Source organism: Castanea sativa, chromosome 8, assembly GCF_040712315.1.
Source record: "Castanea sativa cultivar Marrone di Chiusa Pesio chromosome 8, ASM4071231v1".
NCBI classification, from domain to species: domain Eukaryota; kingdom Viridiplantae; phylum Streptophyta; class Magnoliopsida; order Fagales; family Fagaceae; genus Castanea; species Castanea sativa.
Genome location: NC_134020.1, coordinates 43092559 through 43116779, shown reverse-complemented (window position 1 = coordinate 43116779; position 24221 = coordinate 43092559). Strand labels below are relative to the sequence as shown.

The following is a 24221-nucleotide window of genomic DNA, read 5'->3' as shown; positions in this document are numbered from 1 at the left end:
CTATTTTTTTACTGTTCATATGCCTTAGTGCACTGTTCATGTCCCATGAACAGTGCACTAAGCGCTGGTCTTAAAAAAAAAAAAAAAAAAACGTAGAGGGCTGGACGCAGACGCGCTATCCAAACCCTCTCTATGTTTCGTTAAACCTTATGTGTAATTAAACAACAAGATTACAACACATTACTCTTTTTTATATACTAATAGTATTTATAAACACTCTTCAATGGAGAATATTTGGAGCAATGAGCTATTTAACAGGATAGACCAAATCATTGATGCAAGGGGACAAGATTATTCTAAACTTTTTAAACAACCCTAAACGACAGCTCGGAAAAACTAACAAATTCCTGTAGTTTCATAATTACCTTCACACACATTAATGGGTCTAATTAAGAATATATATTAATATATATACGCACACATACATAAAAATAAGTGGGATTTTTTTCCCCCAGAAAATGAGAATTGTTGCTCTCAACATTGTTGTAACTTGTAAGACTCTTATAATTCGTTATAAAAATGCTGGAGATGCCGCACTTAGGGGTAGTTTTGATTATAAACCAAGAAGTGTAATGTAGCCAAGAGCCTTGGAGCTTAATAAGTTAACATCTTTTGGTGTTTTCAACAGAAACCTGGATTCAAACTCTCATTTTCCTATTATAATCATTAAATTATAAAAAATAAAAAAAGTTTCATGTAAAACCTATTGGTTTCATAAAATACTTGATCACATATTGTGGGAGGATGAGAATCCGAGGACAGGGTCAGAAGTGAGAAGTCCGATGTCAAAAGAACAAACCTCAGAAGGCACTAATAGCGAGTCCTCAGGAAAAACATGAGCAACTCGTCACAAGTCTAGGGAGACTACAATGCCTGAGGACCCCAAAGATACTCTTATATTATCGGGAGTGTCAAGGACTAGTTCTAAAGACCATCAAGCACAAACCAAGGAAGAGGAAGATTTATCGGTGAGCAAAGAAGAGAAGAGATAAAGCATCCGTCACCTCCGCATTCAATACTCCGAATTTACTTAACTGGCCGCATTAATGAGAAAATAACCCCTGAACAGTGTCCTCATAGCTTACAGCCTTGATGGGACAAGTATCAAGGGAAACAAACCTAAACTCTCTAAGTGGAAGGTTGAGATACAATCTGGAAGGCTATATATAAGGCAGAAAGACCTTAGAAAATAGGGGATGGAAAATTAGAGAAAAAAGAAGAATTTATAAGTGTAATTGTAAGCCAAGAACAAGTGTAACCAATACCTCGGATCAAACCCGAGGAACATAATATTAGTCTTCCAAAATCATTTTTGACCAATTTTTATCTTATTCTCTTATGCTTAATATTGACCCTTTCAGTTCTGGTTAATCAAACATGTTTAAACAAGGGTATCAAAGGTTGATTAGCATCCCATTTATATAAATTAATTGTGTGAGTCAAAAAGCAAGTTTGACTTATTTTTACCTACCACACATATAATATGAAACTATTGACGTGGTATGCATTGATCAGTGATAATGTATATTGTGGGTGAATTGGGCCTGACGAACCAGACCGACCTTCGAGGCAAAGCCTAACACGAAGCCTAAGGCCTATTAGGTGATGTGGGCCCGATACACAACGGAAAGGTTACCCCGAGGCTTCATCATAATGGACCCGATCACTGGCTGAGTACCGGGAGTTAATGTGGCCCTTCTTGAGGGGTCCTTTAGAAGGAGGGGGTTTGAACCGATCATGAAAGAAGTCTGTATGCAGTCCCTAAGAGGTCAGTAACTGAGAGTTAACGATTATGAAAGGAATCCACTACCGAGCCTTATTCGGCATTTGAAACAAGTTCCAAGAGAATCATCTGAATTCGTGTGGATCCTTTGGGATTCTCAAAGATGTGGGAATATGTGTGTGAATGAGAATAAAAATGATGGGCACTCCACTCACGAAAGGGTTATAAAAGGAGGCCTAATCAAAGGTTAAAGGGGGTTGATCTTTGGCGGAAAAAGGGGAGAAGAAAAAAATAGAGGGGAAGAGAGGAGAAACATTGAGAGGAAGAGTGGGGAGTACCACATTGGGGTATTTAAGGGAAGCGAAGGAGAGTACAGTCACTGGTTTGGGGCCTCGCTTAGTAGGATTAAGCACAACACCCACTAACAAATAGATTGTGAGCCCTTTGTTGCCTCAGTGTTGGCCTAGGGCACGTACAATTGGCGTCGTCTATGGGAATCTTACTCCACCAGAGGCTTTGAACATGTTTTTGGTGCCTCTTGAGCATGGAAGATCCACATCAAGGAAAGGGATCTGCAGCTGGAAATTAGTTAAGGGCCTCCTCTAGGTGTCATAAGAGGCGTGAGAGAGAGTGTAGGAGGGAGCAACAACATATGCAGGAGGGCCAAGAGACTAAAGTAGATTCTGATGAAAGGTCATCCCATGGGGAATGAACCGTGTCGTACGTTCCCAAGCGTCCCCATCGCAGTGACTGTTTGAGGGAACTTGAGAACCTTCGGAAGCAGGTTAATGATTTGGAGATTGAGCTCAAAGGCCGAGATCGTAGGATAGTTCGGGAGGGCTCGTCTAATGACATGGATTACGACCCATACGAATCATCCTGAGATAGTGGGTCGCGTTGATCAAGAGACCGATCGCAGGAGACTAGAGGTCGTTATTGGGAATCCCCTCCTCACGAAAGGCACGAGTATCGCGACGTCGCTCTGGATGCCATGAGCCTGGCATTGAGAAAGGCCTCCTGCTCACCTTTCATCGATGAAATCGAGCGCATCGAAATGCCAAGAAGGTTCACACGGCCGCCATTCACCATTTACGACGAGAAAACGGATCCAATAGAGCATGTCAGCCATTACATACATATGATGTCCCTGTATTCACACAATGATTGGTTAATGTGAAAGGTGTTCCCATCGAGTCTCGGGCCAATAGCCATGAGCTGGTTTAATGGTCTGAGAAAGGGATCTATTCGTAATTTTAGAGAATTGATACAATTGTTCGAGGCCCGATTCATGACATACAGCAAAGTCCCCTAACTGATTGGTTCCTTGTTGTTCATAAGGATGAGAAGCGGGGAAACCCTCCGGGCCTACACGAACCGGTACTAGGAGTTGTACAATGAGGTCAAAGGGGGGAATGAGTAGGTGGTTGCTAGCACTTTCCGAATAGGCCTTCCCGAAGAATCGGCGCTGAGGGATTCGTTAACCATGTGGCCCCCTGAAGACATGCACCAATTAATGAGGAGGATTGAGGAATATAAGAGGTTGGAGGATGACCATTTACAGGGCAAGGGCAAGGCCCCGACCTTATCGCAGTACCACAAGGATTTCTGCCTAGAAAAATTCCAGCAGAGGAGTCCGAGAGAACCAAGGGGCCCCAAGGGAGTTAATGTTACCTTTAAGGAGCCAGTGTACAAGATTCTCGAGCGCATAAAAAGTGAGCCCTATTTTTGATGGTCGGGGAAGATGGGTGGAGATTCGACCTAGAGAAATCAAAGTTTATATTGTACGTACCACAGTTAGAAAGGGCACACTACTGAGTAGTGTCGGGTGCTAAAGGATCACTTGGAGTAGTTGGTAAAGGCAGGGCACCTTAAAGAATTTTTAGCCGATCAGGAAGGGGGCAACGGGGGACAAGGATTAAGAGGCAGAAACGTTTGAGGCCTCCCACCCTTCTTTGGGGATTATCGAAGTCATTCATGCAACGTTACGGGGGGTGAACTATAGTGCTTGGAAAGGAATACTTAGCATGACGTCCCCATTTGAGGTGGAGACTGCAAACCGACCAGATAAAAGGCCTCGAAGGGCCACCGTACTGATCACTTTCTGGGAGACAGACTTGGAAGGAATGTCTCAGCCGCACGATGATGTGTTAGTCGTAACCTGCAGAATAGGGGGTTCCTTGTGAAAAGGGTAATAGTAGATCAAGAGAGTGGAGTAGAAGTAATGTACCCCGATCTTTATAAGGGATTGAGGCTGAAACCCAAGGACCTGAGCAGGTATGATACCCCATTAGTGAGATTTGATGGGAAGGTTGTGACGCCTAAGGGGCAGATAAAGCTTTTGGTGGTAACCGAAGGGAAGGAAGTGGAAGTCAATTTTATTGTGGTCAATGTCTTCTTACCTTACACAGCTATCCTAGGGAGGCCTTGGTTCCACACCATGGGGGCGGTTTTGTCGACACTACATCAGAAGATTAAATTTCCCACCGAAGACGGTGTCGCAATAGTCCGAGCTGACCAGAAGATGGCCAGACAGTACCTGGTGGCAGCCATCAACCGCGAAATTTAGCAGAAGGAACAGATTGATTGTAAGCCATTATAGCAATTACTGGAGCTCGACAGGTCAGCTGCGGTGGATAGCGCCGAAGAACTAATTAAAGTACCCGTCTTTCCATACACTGACAAATGGTTCCAGGTTGGGAAAAGCCTGCCCGATGAAAACTGTGTGGAGATTTTGTTGGCATTAGTACAAAACATGGATGTGTTCGCGTGGATTTTGTATGACGTACTTGGGGTAGACCTGAATTTTATAATGCACAAGTTAACGTAGACCCTAAAATTGTGCCAAAGAAGCAGAGGCCGAGAAGGTCTACAAGACCGCATGAGGATGCCATAAGAGAAGAGGTGGAAAAGTTGAATCGGTTGGGAGCCATAAGAGAGGTGTTCTTTCCAGAATGACTGGCTAACATAGTGGTAGTGAAAAAGAAGAATGGAAATTGGAGGTTCTATGTCGATTTTACAGATTTGAATCGGGCATGTCCGAAAAACCCCTTCTCGGTGTCGAAGATTGATTAGTTGGTGGACGCCATAGTCGGGCACTGATACTTAAGCTTTCTGGATGCATTTCAAGGCTATCACCAAATAACCCTAGCCCTCAAGGACCAAGAGAAGACATCCTTTATAACGCCCAAGGAGAATTATCACTACACAATCATGCCTTTCGGATTGAAGAATGCGGGGGACATGTACTAGCGGATGGTGATACGTATGTTTAGTGAATTGATTAGTAAGATAATGGAGGTTTGTATTGATGACATGGTGGTAAAGACTAAGGAGGAAGGGAAGCATGCATGTGACTTGCAGAGTGTGTTCGATATCTTAAAGCAACATAAGTTATGCCTCAATGCCGAGAAGTGTGCCTTTGGGGTGGGATTAGGCAAATTCTTAGGGTACATGATTACTACTCGAGGCATAGAAGTAAACCCCGATTAGATAACAGCCATCCAATAGCTGCGCCTACCTGGCAACTCGAAGGAAATTCAAGAGCTCATGGGCATGATTGTCGCACTGGAGAGGTTTGTATCAAGATTTGTGGACAGGTGCTGACTGTTCTACTAGCTGTTGAAGAAGTGGAAGGATTTCGTTGGACTGAAGAATGTGATTCGGCATTTAAGGACCTGAAGTCCTATATGGCCAGCCTTTCTGTTATGACTAGGCCCGATCCTAGGGAGGATTTGTACATATACCTAGCGGTGTCTGACCACACCATTAGTTTGGTGTTAATCAAACAGTGTGAGGGGGTCCAAAGGCTCGTGTATTAACTTAGTAAGACCCTGGTGGATGCAAAAACTCGGTACTTGCCATTGGAAAAAATGGCCCTGGCCCTGGTGCACGCCACGAGAAAACTGCCCTATGACTTCTAAGCACACATAGTGTGGGTTTCGACCGAGTACCCTTTACAAGCTTTGTTGAGAAGATCAGACTTCACAGGAAGAATAGTGAAATGGGGTGCGAGGTTGGGGGTGTTTGACATACGTTACAGGCTGAGGAACTCTATTAAGGGACAGGTACTTGCAGACTTTGTGGCCGAGTTCACCCCTCCTCCCTAGGGAGTAGTGGGAGTGTGTCAGATCCAAACAGGGCAATGGAAAGTGTTCGTCGATGGAGCATCCGATGTAAGGGGGTTAGGGGTTGGAAATGTGATGATATCGCCCGAGGGCATTAAGCTGGAGAAGTCCCTCAGATTAGACTTCCGAACATCAAACAACGAAGCGGAGTATAAAGTCCTTATTGTGGGGCTCAGGGCAATAAAGAGCCTCAAGGCCCAAGATGTGGAGTTGTACTCGAATTCGAGGTTTGTGGTGAGTCAGATTGAGGGAAGCTTTGAGGCAAGGGACCACCGCATGTCGTAGTACTTGTGGATGTTTGAGAGCTTGTGGGCGAGTTTCCAAAAGGTCAAAGTGATAAGGGTGCCCAGGAATCATAATAGTCACGCCGATTCCCTGGCCACCTTGGCATCTTCCTTTGACAACTGTATACCCCGAATGATCACCATAGAAATGCTGGAGCAACCGATCATAAAATCGCAATTGATGGTGGTCGCTTTGTCGGAATTGGAGTCGAGCTGGATGGAACCTTATATAGTGTTCCTATTACATGAGACCCTTTCAAATGACGTAAAAGAAGCCAAGAAGGTGTGAAGGACGACGGCATATTTTTGGTTGTTCGATACTTGGAGGCTATTCGAGCGCTTGTACGGTGGGCCGTATCTCTTGTGCCTTCACCCCAGCAAAACTGCCGAGCTTTTGGTTGAGCTTCATGAGGGATTGTGTGGCGGCCACACAGGGGGCCGATCACTCATGCACTGGGCCATGACCTTAGGATTTTAGTGGCTAAGTATGCAACGAGAAGTAGTTGAGTATGTCAAAAGATGTGATTGGTGTCAAAAACACGCGCCCATGCTCCACCTTTCGGGAGGAAATCTTAACCCTATTCTCAGTCTCTGGCCTTTCGCATAGTGGGGGATTGACATAATCGTACCCTTTCCTCGGGCCTCGGGAAACTAAAGATATGTAATAGTGGCCATAGATTATTTTACTAAATGGGTAGAAGCGAAGACTTTGGCAAATATCAGGGATGTCGACGTGTAAAAGTTTGTTTGGAAGAACATTGTCACGAGGTTTGGGGTCCCCCAGACGCTAGTATCTGATAATGAGTTATAGTTTGATAGTAAGGTTTTCCAAGAATACTGTGCCGACCTTGGCATAATTAGCAAGTACTCATTCCCCGCCTACTCGCAAAGTAATGGCCAAACCAAGGAGACGAATAAGACTATTGTGAACGGCCTCAAGACACGACTTGAAGGTGCATGGGGAAATTGGGTTGAAGAGCTGCCAAATGTACTGTGGGCTTACCGAACAAGGCCTAGAAGGTCAACAGGCGAGACCCCCTTTTCCATGACCTACGGGGTTGAAGCGATTGCACCAGTAGACATCAGTTTGATGAGCTCTAGGGTTGCCAGTTTCGGACAGGGAGAGAACGAGCAACACATGGTTAGAAGCTTAGATGATATGGAAGAACGAGGGAGCACGATAGTTGTGCTACTTGCTGATTATCAACAGAGATTGGCGCGAGGATACAACAGGAAGGTCAAGCCTTGAGAATTTATGCTCGGGGATCTTGTTCTACAGAAGGTTGTTGGAAGCGCAAAGGATCACAGCGCCGGCAACTGGCTCCAAACTGGGAAGGTCCCTACCGAGTTATTGCGGCGGCCGGGACATGAGCTTATTACCTAGAGGACCTAGAGGAAAGACCTTTGCCCCGACCATGGAATGTTTACAATTTGAAGAAGTTTTATCAGTAAATGTAATTTGTTGTAAGAATTGACTGATATAAGTTATGAGATAACAAGAACAAGGGAGTTGAGTAAATTCTAGCTAACCGATCTTGTGTGAAGTAGTGGTTAATGATGGAACATCCGGGCATTTATTGTGTCAATTTTCCTAAGGACAGAAATATGGCCTCGACTTGACCCCGGTCACAGACCAGATGAAAACCTTATGCACTTTCTAAGGACAGACTTCTGGCCTCAGCCTAACCCCAATCACTAACCAGACAGAAACCTTATTCTTCTCCTTAGGGCAAATGGAAATCTTAGTCTTTCTATGAGGATGCGTTCTGACCACGCTCAATATTGAATATAAGCAATAGTTCGCATTTTTTCTTTAATTACTGTGACATTATGTTTTGAAGAATGATGGGGGAATACCCTAAATTTCTGTTAAATAGCATGCACCTAGATAGTATCTCAAAACTTAACACCGAATGAAAACACCCCGGAAAATATTGCTTAAGCAGTAATGAAATATTGCCGAATGAAAAAACTTAAACGAAACTCTTATTGCAAATTTTAAGTTTGGTATAGTTACCGAATACGCAAGCTGTTACCGAATGTTTACACTTAAACAATGGAAGCATGATGAAGATAAATGGAAAGCTTCGTCTTTTACCACATAAACTTAATACATTAAATAGAAAAGTTGAAGATGTTGGTCTTATACATATTAAAAAAAAAAAAAAGAACAAAAAAAAAAAAACAAAACAAAAACAGTCCAAACATCTCCGAGGCTAAACTGCTGGGGTCATAGTGGCTGCGGGATTCACAACAGGGGCTTCCTAGTCAATCGGGGGGTTGCTAGGCGTGGGATCAGAGGTCACCATTGGTTAAGCTGTCTGTTTGGACATGGAAACCCTGATTCTTAGCTGCTCATCATCGAGTACCACAATGTGAGAGTCAATCTGCCACGATAGCTCTCGGGATTTGGGCTCTCGCCGCCTTCATATCGTCACTACTGTCCTCCTCCTACTCTTCAGTTTAAACTCCTACTGCGGGGTCCTCGGGCAAAGGCACTTGGTCGGCCTTCCTGAACGGGGATTCTTTGGGGAGTCGAATGGCATTAATTGCCACCATTCATCCCTCCATAAACTCGAAATTTCGGGCCTGAAAGATCACAAGGCCCGCCGAGTCCTCAGCATGCTTGAAGCCCATGTTGTAGTAGGTTTGCTTCAGAGCTTTTTCTCCCCCCTTATAATCAGTAAATTCCTTATCCTGGGCGGAGAGGACGCTGGTGGTTTCGGCAAGCTTAAACTCGGCCTCCCCGAGCTTGCTGAGGGCTTCATTGGCTTACTCCAGCACTTTCTTGGCAGTTGTTGCATGTCGTTCCACTACATTCATCCTTGAGGCTTGCCTCGACTACCTGCTTGAGGGCTTTTTCCTTGTCGACCTCCTCTTGGGCATACTTTAGTTGACCCTCCACTATATGGGTCAATTGGGTAGCCTGAATGATCGAAAAACAAAGTTAAGATGATTCCGAACGGACTAGTAACATTTGCAAATTTTTATGATATTGACAAAGGCTCGAGAGGAAATAGAACTCACCACGATGGTGTGCCACTTCAACTTAAGCACCAAGTCATCATCTAGGCAACTAGCGTAGTGCTCCATGTTGGCTGGGAGCAGAAGGGCATGCCTTATACTGTTGAATACTTGACCCCCCTCCCCACTTCTCCAGGTTCAGATATAAGAGCTGGAGGGTAGTGCTTTTGTCTCCCAGTTGGAAGGTGCACTCCCATGGGGCAGCCGAGCCCGAGAAGGATGCCGTGACTTGCAAACTGATTATGACTAGTTGGTTCAGGGGCTATGTCTCTTGGGGAGTCTTACTGGCCGGCGGAATTGTCGACCTACCCTAAATAGGAATTGGTAAATGAGCAGCCGGGGAGGTACTTTTTTGGGTTACAGCACCGCCCGCACCTTTGTGGCGTTTCCTTTGTTGTTTGGGTGTGGGGGGAGTGGTTTGCTGGAGGGTAGACTGGAGGAAGTTGGGCCCCTTGAGGTTGGTGTGGCCGGGAACCAACGGTCTAAGGCCATTGTCCGCTTTTTCACCATTTCTACTGCTAGGGTCTGGGAGTACATGATCAGTTTCTTCGGTAGTTGGACCCTTTTCATTAGGATCTTCTCGGGGAGGGGCCTCTATAGGAATGTGTCTACCCGACCTTGAAAGACGGTGTCTCTTGAATCATCTTGACGGGGTTCAAGAGATTTGTATCTGACTAGTCGGGGACCTGATTGCCTGGCTTCCCCAGAAGTGAGTCCTTGAGGCAAAAAACCTGGTAGCCGAACATCTAAGTTTGACGGTAATGGGCTACCGACCGTGAAGGCGCTTGACGAATCCTAGTAGCTCGTGTAGGAGGGTACACAGCCCAGAATCAGGTGGGAAGCCCTCAACTACCCATCATAGTGCACGAATATCTCGGAGTGGAGGATGAAGTTAAGCTCTTTGACCTGCACGACGTTGAAATCTGGCCAGAACGTATAAAAAAAAGATATTGTTCGATGCTGTTTAAATATACAAGTTACGGGAGGGGAGCAAGTTACAATAGGGTCGGGAGTCGAGAGAAGGAGAAACCGACCTATTTAGCGGGGGTGAAGTCGAGCAAGTCAGCTCTCCGTTTAGCCAATTGCCGCTTACCTTCACAAATTCCCATGTCGAGTTCCTATTGGAATCGAGGAGGCAAGATATCAGTCGAACCATGGTGCTTCGGGTTTGGAGGTAATACCCAAGGCCTAAACTCCCCCGAATGGAGTACATGAAGTTAATATCGTGATGGGTAAGGCTCAGGCCGTACAAATGGTTAAGACGCTCCATGCAGTTCACTACCCTATAAAAGTTAGGCAAGCACTAGTCGGGGCTTAAACCGTAGAAACTAAGAGTCCTAAGTAATAAAGAGTTTACTGGGAACCTAAACCCACCCTCTAGAATAGAGGGGGAAGAACACTATGTGTGGACGCCTTTGGTCTTCTATGTCACCCTCATCATAATATGAGATTTCTACATCTTGAGGGATGTTAAACCTAGCCTTAAATGATGCCACGTTTTCCCTAGTTTCTAAAAGATAAGAAAAAAGCATGTTGTTGAAATATAAGTTGAAATGGGAGAAGAGAGAGAGATTTATAGAATTTTTTCTTGAGAAGGAAGGAGTGAGGTCTCTTAAGGAAGATGAGGGCTCGAGAACGTAGGGAAGATGACAGCACTAGAGTAAACAGAAGAAGAAGGGAAAGAGAGAAGAAAAGAACACAGTAGTTATGGAGCAGTATTTATAGAGGCAGGAGAGCCATTAATGGTAACTGTCACATGGCAATAAATGCATGCCATAATTACACATCATGCGCACTTCGGTAAACAAAGCGTCAGATCATCTGGGTCGTTGGATGTGCCAAGCCCTGCCACATCTTTTCCAAACGGGACAGGTTGTCCAATTCATCGCATTAAAAGATGGTTCATTGGACTTCTCGAGATGCACACGCCCCTTCCCTAGGGATTGAACGGGAGCTAGCGCACCGACCATGAAGCAACTAAGCCCTGATCCTATCCCTACTTCGCAAGAATAAGATCGTGGGGGGCTATTATGGGTGAATTGGGTCTGATGAACCAAACCGACCGTCGAGGCAAAGCCCAACACAAAACCCAAGGCCCATTAAGTGATGTGGGCCTAATACACAATGGAAAGGTTACCCTAGGGTTTCATCATAATGGACTCGATCACTGGCCAGGTACCGGGAGTTAGTGCGGCTCTTCTCGAAGGGTCCTTTAGAAGGAAGGGGTCTAAACCGATCATGAAAGAAGTCTGTATACAGTCCCTAAGAGGTCGGTAACTGAGAGTTAACGATTATGAAAGGAATCCACCACCGAGCCCTATCTGGTGTCTGAAACAGATTCTAAGGGAATCCTTTGAATTTGTGGTGATCCCTTGGGATTCTCAGAGATGTGGAAATATGTGTGTGACGGGGAATAAAAATGATGGGCACTCCACTTACTGAAGGGTTATAAAAGGAGGCCTAAGCAAAGGTTAAAGGGGGTTGGTCTTTTGGGGGGAAAGGGGGAGAAGAAAAATATAGAGGGGAAGAGAGGAGAAACACAGAAAGGAAGAGTGAGGAGTGCCACATTGCGGTGTTCAGGGGAAGCGAGGGAGAATACAATCACTGGTTTGGGGCCTTACTTAGTAGGATTGAGCATAATACCCACTAACAAATAGATTGTGAGCCCTTTGTTGCCTCAGTGTTGGTCCAGGGCATGCATATATATTATTGCTAGTAAAATGATCCTTTACATTTATTTTTTGAAATGGAGACTTGCATTGAAAAGTGCTTATTTTATGTTGGAGATTTTCTCTTAGGAAAATTAGATTTTAATTTCTTTATAATTTTTGGTGTAACCAATCAAACCCTTTCGTTTTGAAGGTGATAAATTAAATCAAGAAATTTCAAAATCAGTGTTACAAATTGTCGTTACGGTTTACAAAGAGACCCAACTGTTCTTACAAATCTTTTCACAAACTGGCTATTTATTATCTCATAAAAAAAATCCCAACACAATATCATTCCATTTAAATGAGTTGATGTTTAATTTATTACTTTTTTAATTTTAGTATTTAATTTCTTAATATTTAAACTACATGTATTAATTTGTTACTTAAAAAAAAAGGATTTAATTTGTTATTTTTGAAAATATAAGGTTTAAAATGTAATGTTACTTTTACTTTCTCATGAATCTAATTATATTCATGGTTCTACCATGTAATTTTGACGTGATGATTATTTTATAAGTATAAGTACCTGTGGAGTGTGGGGTGTGGGAGGGTAAAAGCCGGAGGTTCAAGTCTTTAGGAGGGAGTTCTTAGAGCTTCACACACATACACTTAGGCTAAAGTAGCTAGAGTAGAATTCCATCTCAAATTAAAAAATAAAATTATATTCATAGTGTCGTGTCATTTAAAATTATTCTTTTTGCTAATTCAATTGTTATAGTAAGTGACTGACGGAGGGAGGGCATTCGAGGCTTGATTTTTATCATAAAGAAGGCCAGTCAATGCCACTAAACTATAACATTCTTGGCATTTAAAATTTTATTATACCAAATAAGGAATGGTAATTAATTTTTAATGAAATGATACCATATTCATTTTTTAGATCTGTGAAGTGTTAAATCTCTACCATGAAATGAATTATCTCCATTTCAAATCAAATAAAAGAATCTTGGACCTAGCATCCTCATTTCAACTATGCTAAAGAAACAAATATTATATATTGTAGAGTTGTTACAACTATAAATAATAGAAATTATTCAATGTTATGAAAGCAATGCTCTTTTTAGTTTTCTCTCACATAAATAATGTGTCTCACTATAAATTTAATTAACATGACTTATTACTATGTGATAAGAATGAATTTTGCTCCCGAAATATTGAATAATTATTCATAATTTTTTCTAGTTATCTAAATGATAAATTTTTTGAGAAAACATATAGCTTACCCAAAAAAAATGAAATCAAATTGGATGGACCACCTTTTATAAGGTAGTTAGTAGCTATATTTCAGTTTGTAAATCAAAACCGTCATTTTGTGAAACATATAATATGAGTTATATCATGTGAAGCTTTCCAACATAATTATGGAGATCCATGTGATCTCAATAACAACTTTAAGGATTTTAAATCCAATTTTATATTTATAGTCATTACATCCTATGAATTTATAACTAGAATTCTAAAATGCAAGAATCATGATATCTTATTCGTGAAAAAATAAACCTATATATTTTTATAGGTAGATAAAAAATGTAATGATAATGATATATAATATATATTAAAATGTGAAATGTTACTTTGAAATGTGAATTGCACAAAAGGCTGCGTGGAAGGCAAACCATTGAGCGCAGCTATTGTGATATGGGAAATAGCTTTCATATGGCATACACGCCATCAAGATTTGGTTTTCACTTTTCATAAAAAGGCTTCCCCGCCCAAACGCAACCTAACCAAAACCTTGTTTTGCCGACCTTGTGCCTTTCGATGAGACACAAGGAAAGAACCAAAAAGTTAATCGTAACTCCCAAACAGCCCCGGACTCTCTCCCAATCCAACGATCCACAATACACCTAACCTACCATTTTTTTGATCTCAACCGTCACAGCACCTAGTTTCAATACATATATTTCTTTATATGCTCTTTGTCCTTTTCTTAATCCATTGTTTTGTTGATGAATCTTATGTTACTCTTTTAGGTTCCTTAAACTCTCTCTCTCTCTCTCTTTCTCTCTCTTTGCTGTGAAAGTAATCAACCTTGATAATGGTAATGTACCAATGCAAATTCCAATCTTTCTTTCATCTTTAACATATCTCATTTTTCTTGGCTTACCGTTTGGTGTTTATGTATGTTTTGTGGGGTTTCAAAACAGGAGGCAATGTTGGTGCCATCATGGCTTGAATCCTTGTTATCTTCAGATTTCTTCTCTGTTTGCTCCGCACACAAAGATTCCCCACGTAGCGAATGCAACATGTTTTGCCTTGATTGCCAGGATGATGCATTTTGCTTCTACTGCCGATCAACACGGCACAAAGATCACCCAGTAATTCAAGTGGGTAATATTTTTTCCTTTAATTATACAATGTGATCGAATGGACTTATATTATGGTACTTTGTTATCTTAATCGAAACTCTATAATGCAGATTAGGCGATCATCATATCATGATGTTGTTCGGGTCACTGAGATTGAGAAGGTTTTGGACATTAGTGGAGTTCAGACTTATGTGATAAACAGTGCTAGAGTTCTCTTCCTCAATGAGAGACCTCAGCCTAAGACTACTGGTAAGGCAAGCAGTCATTTGTGCGAAATATGTAGGAGAAGTCTCTTGGACCCATTTCGCTTTTGTTCATTGGGATGTAAGGTTAGTTTCCATAATTTGAAATTAAGAACTCCTTGATCACATTTTCATGGTCCATAAATTTAATCTTAACTATCATATTGCACAATTCACCATGCCTTACTTTTCATCATCAATATAATGTGTCCGTTATTAGTTGATACCAATGTCGTTATAATCTAAAAAGTTCATATATGTCAAGAGCTTTATAATTCAGTCACATTGTCCAATTTTCCATTGAGCGGCATTCGGGTTTGAATCCCCTCCTCACCCACTTGTTGTAAGGGGAAAAAAAATCATACAAAACATGTAACTTTATGATATTTCCTTTCAGGTAGTTTTGTGATCATTATTTTTCTTAATTATTCACTATAAAATAATTTTCCCCCTTTTGGGTGGAGAGAGTTCATATGTCATACATTGTTTATGAGCTAGTATTAATATATATAATTTTTTTTTTTCTTTTTAATCTTATATAGCTTGTAGGAATTAAAAGAAATGGGGATGCAAGCTTTATCTTAAGCACCAAGAATGATGAAATGACGGAAAGAATGCCAAGAAGATTGGCAGCAAAGGCAGAAGAAGAATTGCGTGAAGGGATCCAACAAGAAATGTACCAAAGCATGCCTCCTCCACCTCATTCCAATTCAAGAAGAAGAAAGGGTAATCCTCAAAGGGCACCTTTAGGGCCTTAAAAGAACTTGCACATCCAGCTCATTCTCCACATGTCCCATGTGGGATTATTGTCCTAATTAAAACCAAAGGGTAACCTGTCCTAATGGGGGGTTTTAATCAAAAGGTTAGGCTTAGGTTACTTTTAAGGATGGGCATGGGCTGGCTTTGGAAGCAATTTAATGTCGCATTAATATTTGAAACATGCAAAGGTGTAAATGTTATCTACACATACATGAACGGTTTTATATATATAAAGAAAGTAAGAAACAACAGCTCAACTCCTTTTAATCTTTTTTTCTTTTTTTTTTTTGGTGCATGAAACGTACCAATAGCCAAACTAGTGGAATTTGGTGAAAATGCCATATAATATTTTAATACTCTTTTTTTTTTCTTTTATATATTTATATGAGTTAGCATATATATTATTATACCGACACAATAAATTTAAAAATTTTTCGTAATTATTGAGGTGTCAATTTCTTATAAGTTGAAATAAAATAATAAAATATAAGACTCTGACCAACCACAACTGAAAATAAATGTTTTGCATTATAACACTTGTTGTTATCACTTGTTCTTATAGATCAAATAAAAAAAAATGATAAGTCCACAACATTTTCACAATTATTAAGATCTCGGTTTCTTATAGATCAAATAAAAAAAATACTAAGTTCACAACATTTTTATATTAATTTCACAACAAATCGTAAGTCATAAGTTACTCTTGATGGATAAAAAAGTTATATTAGTCGTGGATCCATTTTAAAATCAGTAACAACTTGTCATCTATAATTTGTTATGAAAGATATTATAGAGATAACATTTCTATAAAATAAATAATAAAATATTAGACTGAAACTTACCCCGGCTAAAAATAAAAGTATTGTGAAAATATAGTGACATTTTGTTATGTTCCTAAACTTCTTTTTTGGTATAGTCAAATTTGGTGAGCCAAAATTCACTATTTCACAAACAATTTTCTTTTGTTGATTTTTTGTTTGTTGTTTTTTTTAATGCATAGTTTAAAGTGGTTGTCCCAATTAAAAATTAATAATAATTTACCATCTAAGATTTGTTGTGATAATGTTGTGGACGTAGCATTACTCAAAAATAAAATAATAAAATATCATACCAAGGCCCACCATACTAAAGCAAAGGTGTAAGGGCAGGTTTCGGATCCTAAGCCCAAAAGATAAAAGGATTAAAGCCTAACGAGCCCAATACAAAGAATATGTAGAGAGTAGACTAAAAATTAGGCTTCAATGAATTGAATAACGCTCACCATGGATTAAAGATGGTAAGAAAGCAAAGAAAAACAAGCTTTATGCAAAGAAATCCTTCCTCGGCAAAATCCAAAGAGAGTAGTTCTTGAATATATTTATTTTAGACTCGATTACAATTACAGTTCTTAGTGTTACAGTGTTTTTTCTATAGATTTCCAAATGATCCCCTTCTTTTGCTTCATCTCCACCCTCCATGTGTAAGTCAAGTTGCTTGTCTTGATCCTTATCCCATCAGCACATTTCTGAAATTTTTAGGAGTAGCTGTAAGGCTAAATATTACTGTTCAAGTATCACCTCCACATTAATACGGCTAGAGAGTTAGCTGCAGAATCTTTAATGCGGTGGTAGCAATTTTCTCTTAAATATGTCTTAGTTTCCCTTTGTCTTATTCCCTCTTATGTTTATCCTTACTATTAGAATCGTCTGGAGTATTGCCCTTGACAGCAGATCAAACCTTTTGACCTGTGCTTTGCCAAACCGAGGAGACATTTCTCCTCGGACTACCTTCCCAAACCCTCATGGCCAGAACCTTCTATAATTCACTGATTTGTACTTCTTCACTAATGTCTACTTGTCCTCGGACTACTAAATGTCCTCGGACAAGGCCCACGGCTCGATATATATTCCCAGGCTTTCTATCCCTACAAAAGGTATTGAGAAAATATTGTGACATTTATTGTATTCCTAACTTTTTTTTTAGCTAATTTGATGAGCCAAAATTTATAATTTTACGGGTAGTTTTCTTGGGATAACTTTTTTTTAACACATTGTTTAAAGTAAAAAAACACATTTTTACCAACAAAAACAAATTATGGAAAAAAGTACTTTTCCCCTTTATGTTTAGTGTAGTTTCATTCTCCCACCCCTCCCCAACTTTAATTAGGACCCTTTTAGATTTAGGGGGGAGGAAGAGAGAGTGGAGGGGAGTAGAGTAGAATTGGCTAGAAATAGATTAATTTTGAGCTAATTATCCTCTACTCCCCCTCCCTCCCTCTCAATTCAAACGGACCATTAAAGTTGAATAATTTCCTTTCTTATATTTTGTAGACAAGAAAAACCTAGCAAAATCTTATAATTCCTAGAATATTTCATTGTGCAATATCTAAAATGCCTCACTAAAATTTTAATGTCCCAAAAATGTTCTTAATGTATTTTGAGTTTTATATGTTAGGTATACTTAAAGTAAAAATGATGATGTATGGTATTTTATTTGTTACCTAGAGAACACTAATTTATTAGAGATTTAGATCTTCAAAATTTATAATTTTATCTAATAGAAACTTCAATGACATATGTCTTTTGTTATCTTATTCTTTTTTTATTTGTTTTCTTTCTTAAAAAGGTGTTCATTAAAAATTAAGTAAGCTAAACATCGTAGTTAGGCTCATAAAATAAAATGATAAAGAAAGAAGTATGAATAACAAAATATTCATTGCAAATGGTTGTAGGTATATTTAATTTGATGAAGAGTTTCAATTATAGCAAATGTCATCATTTATTACGAAAATTAAATATTGTGACAATATTTTATCAAAACTTAGTTGTTTATTGTTTGAAGATGATGACATTTGTTATTATTCTTAGTAGAATTTTTTTGTAAGTAAATAATCTCTTTAGTAAATAGGTTTTAAGAAATTATCATAGTAAATAAATAGTCATATGTTTAACTATTTAAAATTTAAGTACATGATTCCATATTATTTAAAAAAAAATATTTATTTTAAATTTTCTCACTCAAGAGGTAGTACGTGTCTTGCACATGCAACCTTTACTAATATATATAAAAGGAAGTAGTGTGCAAGTCTTTGGTCAAACCGTTCAACACACGGTCAATGAGACATCTCAAAAACTTTAAGAACTGATAGAATGGTAGTTGAATAACAACTTACTTAAGATGAAGAGAAATAGTTTTATTGCATTTCTCAAAAAAAAAAAAAAAGGTTTAACTGTTGTTTTTATAAACTAATATACCGAAATGGAATGTTTTAATATTAACTAGAAATTTTATTTTGCCACAAAATAAATTTACCTAATGATTTTATGAGATCGAGTTGGCCCTCCTCCATTATACTATTAGTCTGTTGAATAATTCTTAGGTACTTCTGGAATATAGTAAATGATGCTTTCTCCTCTCACATTCACAGTGGAGTCCACTCATTAAATTCATGGTAGAGTCCGTCATGAAATAAGAGAATGAAGTATCATTTCATTATACTCCAAGAGTACCTAAGTATTTTGATAGTCTGTTGAGTTCCTTTTCTCAATTGAAGCAATTCTAAAAAGAAAAAATAATAATAATTAAGGAAATTACTTTCCAAAGTAAAAAACTTATTTGTGTATGCCTAATTAATTGATGGGTTTTTTTTTTTATAATTACATTTTTGGTGAAAAAAAGCCCCCAATCTAATGGTTTTATGGTTTACTTTATCTTACCTTTTTCTTTATAGCATGGGTAAACTAGTTACATGGCTTTGCACTTTTACATGTATTAAAAGGACCAATCGAATTGCAGTATTATCTAATTATTTGTAATCTCAGTAATACCTTATATATATATATCTAATTATTTAATATGCGTTATAGTCATTGTACTTGGTTTAAATCTAATATCCTCCCTCTCTTCTTTCCTTCATTTTTTCCGTCATCTTCCTTTTTGCTCCAACCAAACGCATGGTAAGAATAATACTTTATCGCACTTTTTTCATTTAGCCTGAGTATTTATCACACGGTTGAAAATATAGTTCTAACTTTTACCTTATGTTGTAACAGAACATATATTTTAAGAAAAAAAAACCATTAATTTCTTCCAATAGTGCAATGTCTTTATTATTTATTTATTTAATAATGCAACTGTTGCAATGCAGCTAACTGACAAATGTGTCAAAAAGAGTTCTACTAAATGTTTTTTCATCGATTATTAAAAAAAAAAGTTTTTTCATCAGACACACAGTAATTCTGAGTGTATATATATATAATTATTCAATACTTTAGGAATAATGTTCCATCATTTCAAATGTGGGGAGTAAAAGGGTCCAAATGGGCATATGGGCCTTTGGGCTGGAACATGGAGGGCCGACCTGCTCTAGGATTAAACTCTATGAGTTGGCCCATACGCCGAGGGTCAGAGGATACAGCCGAGGACGAGCTTCTCCTCGGAAAGGTTCTAGAGAATTCAAAGTTTCATTATGAAGGTCAAAGCACAACCCTAGAAAGACCAGTGGTTAAAAGGGGACATCCTGAATCTTCTAGATGCACCAGTGTTAAAGAAAATATCAAGAATAAAGGCTGCCACCTCCGCATTAAAGGCTCTGCACCTACCTCCCTGGCCGCATTAATGGGGAGGTGACCCCTGAACAGTGAGGTGGAAACTTCTAGTCACTGTTCGAAAAGTATCAGGGAAGGAAGTATAAAATGGGGGTAAAGGCCAAAAAAAGCTGGAATCGAAAAACAAAGAAAGAAATTAAGAAATTGTAATCTTGAAAGAAGAAAGAGAAATAATAAAGAAGTAGTCTTCGGCTCAGATCCGAGGAGGTTCATTTGCAACTATCATTTGTTTTTCACCTGTATTTACTTATAAAAGCCTGTTATCAAGCTCCCAGTACTTCTAACCTAGGTTCTAAGCCCACGCTCTACAAATTTTATTGTTCAAGGCTCATTGGGCCTGAGCCCATAATCTTCTTTGGGTCCAGGTGCAATTGTGCACTTACATCAAATGATTACAAGTCCAATTAATTAAAATTATGGTAAAAAAGTTATAATTGGACAATTCTCCAAAGCAAATATGTCATTCTTTTTAAAATGAGTCTAAATTTGGTAAGGAGGAGGTGCAAAACTCATGTTTTACACTATCTAATAAGAAATTGTAATGTCAGCTTTTTATTTAAAATTCAATATATCATATTGCATACATAATAACATCTCACAATAAACTCACAGTTAAATTGGATTTTCAAATGAGTATTAGAATTGATTGAGTGTAGTTGTGCATGTTCTTTAATATGTAATATAATGATGTAGCATTTTAGGATTGAAGAAGTAAAACTTGAGTTTTACAATGCATTCTTATAGAATTTAATATTTTTTTAAATTTCCTTTCTAAATGGAGATTAAATTCTATAAGGATGTGGTGTAAAACTCATGTTTGACCTCTCCAATCTTAATATACTACATTATCTTGTCACATATTTAAGAATAAGCATAACCACACTTAATAAATTCTAATACCCATATATAAATTTAACCAAATTGGGAGTTTATTGATATGTTATTAGGAGTGGTAGGATGTATTGAATTTTAAGTAAAATGTTGATGTAGTAATTTCTTATTGGATGATGTAAAACATAGGTTTTACACCCCATCCTTACTGAATTCAAACTCTTCTAAATATCTTGATGTAAACTGTGAGGTCACCACAAGATTATTGAGTTTTTGTGGCTATCAGAGCCGCTCCAAGTCGCTGCAAAAAGTGTGTTGATCTATAGCATGACTTCCAAATCTGCCCCCCCAAAAAAAAAAAAAAATGCAAGTGCTTCATAATATGTAATAAGGACGATTTTGTATGGAAAAATTTATTGTGACAGGATTTATTGTGGCGGTTAATAACACCTGCTATAGACTGGATATGGTTGATCTAAAGTTATTGCGGCGATTATGAAACCCGCCATAGTGGGAGGAATTTTTGCAGCACAACTTATTGTGGTGATTTGTAATCACTACTCTAGCATCTCAGAACTGTTTTTAAACTTGGATATGCCTATAGCGGCGATTACAATGCAATTACAAATAGATTTCAAATAATTTTGGTTCTACTTGTACATAATTTCATAATCAAATTTTAGTTTCAGGTAAAATAAATTGGATAGACTTTATATATTGATTGGTATTAAAGAAATGGTTAGAAGGGGGATAGAAGCACCCCCTTAAGGACCTAACAGGCCTGGGTAAGACCTCATTTTTATGTATAGTTCGTTTGACAAAAATTATTTTTGCCAACTTATTTTACTATTTAACTTATTTTGGCTACTATTCATGAGTGTCACTACACTTTTTAGTACTATTCATGGGTCCTATTGTACTATTTCAACTAACTTTTACCTTTATTTACAATATTTTCAACAAAAAAAATTTCAGTTTCAGCAAAATAAATGAATTCCAAATAGGCCCATAGTATAAGGGGCAGTAGGGAAAGGACTCGAACCAGGAACCCAAGGCTTGTTGGTCTTAGTCCCAGCCACTAGTTCACTCTCAACGGTGGTATTGGAGGCCATTTTCTACCATAACATTGTGTCTATAATATAATTTTCTCTAACTACCACCATAAAATCGCCATAATAAATTATTATTATTTTTTTGGGGTAGTGAACGTCCTGGGCTTGAATAGCCCTTTAAATCTTAATGAAGTAAAGAAGTTGGTTGATAGATTGACGATCCATATAGTTTGTCTAAAATTAAGCAATATAATGTTGATGGAATTATGGATAGTATGCTGCCTGGTTGGTGTCATGAAATTTGTTATTTAGATAAGGGGCTACGAAGAATTTGGGTATTCTGGGCCAAAATGGCCCAATATTTTCCTATTTAGTTCCGAAACAGTGTTTTTTTGCTAAAAATTTCTGAAAATTGTGGTATTGGGCCATTTTGGCCGGTATTCTGAAAAGATACAGTAACGCATTGCCATGTTTTGGCCCAAAACATGGCTATTTTTGGCTGACAATTTGGGTATTCTTGTCCTGTTACACTTAGGCTATGTATTGCCATGTTTTGGCTGAAAAATTAATAATCTTTAGTTTTATTACCTTTGTGTATGCTTTGAATAATGTCATATAAAAGAGGAAGCTATGGAGGGTGTTGGGGATTACCCTTAGCTGCTTAAAGGGGATTTTAATGTTGTTAGAATAGAATATGAGGAGGAAGGTTCCTCCTTAAGCTTAACAGCTTATGAGCAATAATTTTTAGCTTTTAGTAAGAGAGAAGACATTGTGGATCATCCTGCTATAGAATTTTCTTCACCTGGGATAATAAGAGAGGGGGGAAGAGTTCATTTCCAAAAAGCTAGACATGGTCATGTTTAATCAATGGTGGCTCAGTGCCTTTCCTCAATGCCTTGTAGAATACTTAATCCCTATCATTTCATATCACTCTCCAGGGGGAAAGGATTTCATTGCCAAAAGGCTAGACATGGTCATGTTTAATCAATGGTGGATCAGCTGTTGGTTTTCCTATGTTCCCCCTTATAAGAAGCTTAAATTTGTCAAGACAAGGATAATGCTTATAAACAAAAATCTATACGGTAATATCACTGCAAAGGTGGCTGTTGCTAAACAGGAGTTGGAGGTAATTCAGTAAAGGATGACGTAGAATCATGGAGATCCAGCTTTGAAGGAACAATAAGAGGCATATCTCCATAAAGATCTTGCTATTCAGAGGGCTAAGGAAGCATATCTCAAGCAAAAATCTAGAAACAAATGGTTGAACTTGGGGGATCAAAACAATAGGGTTTTTCATTGCTTAATTAAAGCTAGCTAGGCAAGCATTGAATTCCATTAAATGTTTACCAGATGAGGATGGAAATCGATTTGAGGAACCTGCTGAGATTACAAAATTGGTGCTCAAAATTTTATCAAAATTTGTTTGGGTAATCTAACGCTACCAATGAGGCCTACATGATTAGCAGGGTTACTGACCTGTTTCCAGATCAGATTACGAGTGAGTCAAAGAATGGCCTCTAGCTTCAAGTCACTTCAAATGAGATTAAATATTCAATGTTCTTCCTAGGTAGTGAGAAAGCTCCTAATCTTGCTATTCAGATTATGCGATCCAAAGTAGATAGTTTCCATTACTTCAGATACTATCTTACTTGTGATAAACTAAGGATTACTCACTTGAGTTTTGCAGATAATCTGCGACTGTTTGCTGCAGCCTATAAGGACACTCTTGAGGAGTTTAATTCCTTGTCTGGCCTCTCAGTAAACCAACGAAAAAGTGAAGTATTTTTGTTTGCTATAACAAATGATATTAAGCAGCAAATCATTTTAGTTTTGCTATTCAAATATGATAATATGCCTGTCAGGTACCTTGGCTTGCCTCTTATAACTTGGAAGTTAAGTTTGAAGGATTGTGTCCCTCTAATTGAGAAGATCACAGCTAGGTTGAACACTTGGACAGAAGGAAATTATCATTTTCAACTAGACTCCTCCTAATTCAATCAGTCTTGTAAAACATTCAAATGTATTGGTCAATTGTTCTCATCCTTCCCAAGAAAGTTGTTAAGGGCATTGAGCAACAATTTAATCATTTCTTAATGGAAAGGGGTAAATGCATCTAAAGGAAACATGCAAGTCTCATGGGATCAAGTTTTCTCTCCCAAATAAGGAGGGTTGGGTCTTAAAAGGGTTGAAGATTGGAACGCAGTTGTGACCATGAAACATATTTGGAATCTTTTTACCCAAGCTAGCTCATTGCGGGTGGCATCAGTGCATGAAATTCTGCTAAAGGGCAGAAGCTTTTGGGTTGAAAAAACTACTCAGGATTGCACATGGGGATGGAGAAATGTGTTAAAGCTAAGAGCTGAATCCAAAAATTTCATAAGCCATGAAGTAGGAAATGGAAAAAATTTCTTCTTATGGCTAGATAATTGGCACCTTGACAGAGTTTGTATCAAACATATGGTGCCAGAACTGTCTATGATGCTGCTAGTTCTATGCTAAGCTGAGTAGTGTTCTTAAAGAAAGGGAATGGTGTTGGAGGTCTGAAAGATTGGATGCTTTTGGTCATGATTCAAAGT

General features: G+C 38.7%; 1 protein-coding gene across 1 annotated transcript; it reads left to right on the top strand.

Annotated features, from left to right (window-relative positions):
- The first annotated feature begins 13777 nt into the window (after positions 1–13777).
- LOC142608384 (protein RGF1 INDUCIBLE TRANSCRIPTION FACTOR 1) lies at positions 13778–15422 on the top strand. The gene is made up of 4 exons (XM_075780160.1): positions 13778–13907; positions 14014–14193; positions 14286–14504; positions 14960–15422. Exons 1-4 carry the CDS (start codon positions 13905–13907, stop codon positions 15173–15175), a joined length of 618 nt encoding a protein of 205 aa, XP_075636275.1. The 5' UTR covers positions 13778–13904; the 3' UTR covers positions 15176–15422.
- Positions 15423–24221: the final 8799 nt, after the last annotated feature.